A 6,000-nucleotide genomic window follows, 5' to 3' on the forward strand; every position below is an offset into this window, starting at 1 on the left:
GCCGGATGCGCCCGGCTAACGGATAAGTACCCTATATTGTACTTGGTAAAGCATGGCAGATGTGCTAAATAAATGAATCGCAGATTTTTCAAACTCCTAGATAGAAGATCCATAAAAAATGACAATGCTGCAAGTCTACTTTAAGCAGTAACATGGTCACAGCATGTTCCTCTGTACATGCTTTCCAATGGCTTGTCTAAGACCAGGCTAGAGGAGCTTGACAGCCCTTCAAAAAGAGCAGTCTTGCAGCTAATTTGCTGCATCCCGACTGCTCTTACAACTGGCAAGTCTGTGTCTCCATAGTAACTGCCATTTGCAGGATTACTTTAAAATAAATTAAAAGTATTTCCACTAAAAGGGGCCTCCTACCACGCAGCATATCTACACCGAAGTGATTTTCTTACAGGTCCACTGTGGTGACTGGAGTTGTTTAGTATGAAGCAGAACACATGGACAAACATGTGATCAGCCTCATCAGCTGACTGGTTTGTAGAACTCCTATTGGTTGAGCTCACGTCTACCTGATCATGACCAGCAAATCACAGCCTCAAAATAAATCTACTAACCAAAATGATCACGGCCAGTGGCGTAGCTAAGGAGCTGTGGGCCCCGATGCAAGTTTTACAATGGGGCCCCCCCAAGCACTCTATACATAACAATTGATACAGCGCACCAAAACCTGCCAAAGGCAACTACAGTGTCAGAGAGAGTGGAAGAAGGGGATGGGGAGCAGTTTGTTAATGATTACTTCTATTCAAAGTATCTATAGAAGTGATTATTAGCCGCATAGGATCAATAGAGAGCTAATGCTGCAGTTGGGGGAGGGCCTTGCGGGGCCCCTCTGGCCCAAGGGCCCCGATGCGGTCGCTACCTCTGCAACCCCTATTGCTTCGCCCCTGATCACGGCCTTCTCCATGAGTTCTGCTAGTCATGAACAATTCTAGTAGCAACTAGGGATGGTCAATGAGATGTTAGTATTCCTGAATTAATAGACATTTTTGAATTGTATGTAGCTTGCAAGTGGTCCACTCAAATGACTCAGCTGCTGTATGATTGGTCCACTTCCAAGGAGCACACTTTTTAAAAAAAAGTTACCATAAAAAGTGCAATTAGCAAGATTACTAGCATCTCATTGGCTATCCCTAGTGGTAACATCCTAACAGCATTCTCAGCTACACTCAGTTGTTTATGAAGACATGTTTAAGATCAGACCTGATGGATTATTGGCCTAAAAATCAACATCATGCAACGTGTCTCTGTAACTTTGCATTTCACTGATCATGTCTATACGGGCCAGTTCACACAGACTGCTGCCGGCATTTGTCCCCAGCGTTTATCGCTCAGGATCCACTGTCATCACCGAGATCAATGAAAGCATTCATCTGGTGTCATTTGGCGTTGATTGTTATAGTTTAGTCAAGTGTCGAGGTCAATAAAGATTTCCCAAATGCAACATGCAGCTTCTGGTGTCGGCGTTCGTAGTTACGGTCTATCCCTCTAGGGATTAAACGCAACACGCTGAAGGCAAGTGATGTTTAACGCTTTACTGCATGGTAGCAGATAAGCATGGGGGCTAGTCTACTTTAGGGGACCCAGCAGGAAACTTCATAGGGAACAGTTCTCCAATCACTGCACCCTCTATAGTACGAAGGAGTTATGTTTGGCCCAATAGTGTAGACTACTTTACAACCTATCTGAAACCTCGCAGTTAAAAAGAGTGTCGTCCAACCAATCATATTAGTGGAATTTCCTTATGTGGTTGCCTGCTGGGTCCACTAAAGTAGACTAGCGCCAATCAGCCACCAGCAACCGGTCGTTTGAAGAGAACCCATTAGTCTGAATCTGATAAGTCACGTGAAAAGTTAAGCAGAGTCCCTGATAATACCTGTTACTATTTGCACATGTAGTCAGATTTTACGCTCATCTCTGCTTTGGACCAGCTTTCCCACCAGGTATCCCATGTTATCCCTTCTAGAAGTGTCACAGCATGCTGGGCTATGCAAGTCACTGCTGGGGAGCAGATGTCACAGCATGAGAGAAGATGCTGGGCTTTCCAGCCCCCCTAACAATGAGGGGATGAGGGGGTCCTGGCAGACAGCAGCTACACCTGCCCTGGCACTCAGGGGCCCCCTCCAGCTGCGGTGTCCCTTACCCCCAATGCACATAAAGAAGACACAATGGTGGTGGTGATATGGAGGCTGACAGAGACAGACAGGGGGACCTGTCTCCATCATCACCCTGAGCAATATGACCAAGAACAAGAAGCTGGTAGCTACCTTTCTCTTCTTCCCAATTCTTTTTCTTCCTGTTGTTGGGCATGGTGCTGCTGCTGCTGATGTTGTTGTTGGATTTGAGCTGCAAGTTCCCCAGGCTCACAGCAAATAATGTTTGTGAACTCGGGGGAGAAAAAGACACAATAGAGGTGACGATGAGGGGGTGACAAGCACAGCACAAGTGGACCTTGCTGGGATGAGTGTCAGGGATGAGGCGCTGGAGGCTCCCCACAACAGATCCAGGCAGCTGAATCTCCCCGGCTCTAAACACCTCCTCCGCCTGTCAAACAGGTCACACCTCCTTCTACCCCCAGCACGCCCCGCACGGCCCGCCCCCTGCTCCGGCTTCGCGCTCGCCTATAGGCGGAGGAGCGCAGCTAGTCATCGGGGGTGGGGAGTGTGGGAAGCGTGTGTACTGCGCCTGCGCACGGCGTGTTTAGAGGAGGGGAGGCGGGACGTGTGGAGATGTGTGTAGCTAGCGAGAGACGCGCTGGGAGGGAGGGGCCAAAGGGAAAAGGGGGCCGTACTAGTGTGAGTGACAGCTCGCAGGTGATAGGTGCCCGATGCTTCCTTGTCGCGCACGGGTCACATCAACTTTCAGCTTGCGAGCCACGGTCAAGCAGAGCACGTGCTGAGAAGCCCATAGCAACCACGCTTTCTGCAGAATGGTGGCATTATCATTGGGAATTGCCCCTCGCTATGAAATCCCCATGAACGCAGATCAGTGACACGACGCTAATACAATTATTCACTTTTTATTTGTCGACAATTTCTTGAACAAGCTCAGGTTGCTGTTTTCTGCAATCTTGTTTAAAAAAAACTCTTCTGAGGACTTGTTCACACTGCAGGCGTTTTCAGGTGTTTTTTTGAACATGTGGGGGATTTGTAAAATCGCCCACCAAATGCTTGTGCAATGAATGTCTGAGAAGGTTCATATCCAGGGGCGTAGCTATAGGGGGTGCAGAGGTTGCGACCGCATCGGGGCCAGAGGGGCCCCGGGGGGCCCACCCCTCAAACACAGTATTTGCTCTCTATTGGTCCTGTGCTCATAAATAATAATCACTTCTATAGATACTTTGAACAGTGGTAATCATTAACACACTGTTCTCCATCCCCTTCTTGCACCTCTGACACTGTAGTTGCCATTGGCAGGTTTCGGTGCGCCATATCAATTGTTATGTATAGAGTGCTTGGGGGGCCCCAATGTAAAACTTGCATCGGGGCCCACAGCTCCTTAGCTACGCCACTGTTCATATCAACGCGGGTTGTGCACTGTCTGTTCAGTAAAGCGCTGCATGGAGCATTTTTGTGGCGGTTCCATCTCAATGGAAAGTATAGGAGGAACGCAAAACGCTAACAAAAGCACTTTGTGTAGCGATTGCGTTCGCGTTTTAAAAAATAAATACATTCTGTTCTGTTCCGGGTCAAGAGTTCACTTCCTGGCTTGCGTCAGGGAGTAAATTACAAAATCGATCGGAAAAAACGCTTAGAAAACCGCTAAGCACAAAAACAAATTGCCCACCCAAGCGCCGGGAATTGGAAAATAAGACGCCTCAAAAACAGCTCAACGCGGACGGACACGCAAGCGAACGCAATGTGAACAAGGCCTGAGGCGAACATTTATCAAAGTCACAGTTCACATGTAAATCTTTACATTTCCTGTCCAGTCCTATCAGTTTTCTATCAGTTTTACCTTAAAGGATTGGAATTATACACCTATTAAAGTAACCCAGAGCTGAAAATATAAGAAAAATCGATACTAACCCGCTGCTTCTTCCAGCAGCATAAACACGTGCGAGTCTCTCGCCATCCTCCCACGGTCTGCAGGTCAGCCCCGGTAACTGTCTCAGTCGCGTCCTGTCTGGGTTTTATGCGCATGCGCGGACCTTCTGCGCATGCGCTTCTAGAAGACCCGGACTGGACGCAGCAGAAAAACACACATTACCCCCACTGCACTGGGAAGCAGGGCCCTTTTCCACTAGCAATCGAAATCACAAACGCCAAAATCGAAATTTTGTTATGCAATTGCGAATTTTTCATTTGCTTTGCATTATCCCTCTTAACATCGCTCCAGAAAGCGTTTGCGATTTGCAAATCAAATGACTATACTGTAGTGGAAAAAAACCCATAGCATTACATTGGGAAGAGCTTTTGAAACCTCTAAAAGCTCTTCCCAATGTAATGCTATGGGGTTTTTTTTTACAAAACCTCATTGCTCCAGTGTGCACAGACACAGGATAACATTAGCAGCAGATTTAAAAACTCAAAACGCTCAGAAAAACTCCTCTGGTGTGCCCCAGGCCTATGGCCTAGTGCACACCAGAGCGGTTCGGCTGCGTTTTGCGATCCGCTTGCGGCTGCGGATACGCTTGGGTAATGTATTTCAATGGGGTGGTTCACACCAGAGCGGGAGGCGTTTTGCAAAAACTCATACTCCCGGGGTGAGGCATTTTTTGGATTGCGGATGCGTTTCTGCCTCAATGTTAAGTATAGGAAAACCGCCAATCGCTCTGAAAAACGCCTGTTCAGAGCGGTTTTGCCGGCATTTTTGTTACAGAAGCTGTTCAGTAACAGCTTACTGTAACAATATATGAAATCTACTACACCAAAAACGCTTCACAAAACCGCAAAATGCTAGCTGAAACGCTACAGAAAAAGAAGAAAAAGCGTTTCAAAATCTGCTAGCATTTTGCGGATCTGCTAGCGGTTTTTGGTGTGCACCAGGCCTTTGAGTGTGTGTATTCCCATGTGTTTTTACAATGCGAGAAAGTGCCTGTGATTTTGGCAAGTTTAACTTTTGCCTCAGACCACCTCACACCTCATCAGTTGTGCTGTGGTGCAATGCAAATGTGCAGTGCATGGCTGGAATTGCACATGTTGACATGCAAAATGGTCACCATTCACAATGAGTTACCACATTCAGTGAACATATATTGGTAAATTACCAAATGCGGTAACCACATTTTAAAATCCACAATAATTTCCGCCTGAAATGATCATTTGCGATAAAAATGCAATAAAAGCACGGTGGCATGTCATAAAAAGTGCATTAAAAATTGTTACGTTAGAGGTATATTTCACCAAAAATTACATTCATAATGAAAAAAAGAGCATGTGGTTTTATTGTTAATTACCGATTCTTTATCTCCTAAATCTACTTGGCGCTATTTTTCACATTACATCCGATTAGCTGTAGTATAAAGCCTTTTCAGCTGTATTTACTGGACTTTGGAATTTTTCCGCAAAAAAACCCCGGTATTTTATGCACTTATTCTGCATTTTTACCGAACATTTATCAAACTTTTTCACTGTTAACATAATGGCAGCGGACACAATTGTCTATTTTCATGCACAATTTTTGCATAGAAAACTCATTGAAACTTAACCATTGTTAATCAAAGGGCTAGTTCACACATAAAGGAAAACAGAGACAATTCACTCCCACGCGACTGCCGGAGAGATACGTAGAGAGCGCACTTCTCTTGCGTCAGACTGACCGTGACTGGCTGAAGTTAGGGGACCCGGTACAGGAGCTGGAGAGGGCTGACGATGGTGGTGTGGGAGCAATCCGTGCGGATGCGGCTGGAGGAAGCCCCAGGTATGTATAAAACTTTTATTGTCAATCATCTCTGGTATACTTTAAAGACGACTTGCTTTATGGAAATGGAGGGAGCAGGCATGTATGGGCAGCAGTCCTCATGCCCACTGCTCCCCTGTTCATCTCCGT

General features: G+C 46.4%; 1 protein-coding gene across 5 annotated transcripts in view; it reads right to left on the reverse strand.

Annotated features, from left to right (window-relative positions):
• The window catches only part of MACROD2 (mono-ADP ribosylhydrolase 2), a 3,010,403-nt gene extending 3,007,831 nt beyond the window's left edge, over positions 1-2,572 (reverse strand). For all 5 annotated transcript variants that reach the window (XM_068232461.1, XM_068232460.1, XM_068232457.1 and 2 more), the window contains exon 1: positions 2,277-2,572. In XM_068232461.1, coding sequence (XP_068088562.1) covers positions 2,277-2,319 — 43 coding nt within the window. In that variant the 5' untranslated portion in view covers positions 2,320-2,572. The remainder of the gene's footprint in view (positions 1-2,276) is intronic.
• Between the last annotated feature and the right edge of the window lie 3,428 nt (positions 2,573-6,000).

This window comes from Hyperolius riggenbachi, chromosome 4 (genome assembly GCF_040937935.1).
Source record: "Hyperolius riggenbachi isolate aHypRig1 chromosome 4, aHypRig1.pri, whole genome shotgun sequence".
NCBI lineage: Eukaryota > Metazoa > Chordata > Amphibia > Anura > Hyperoliidae > Hyperolius > Hyperolius riggenbachi.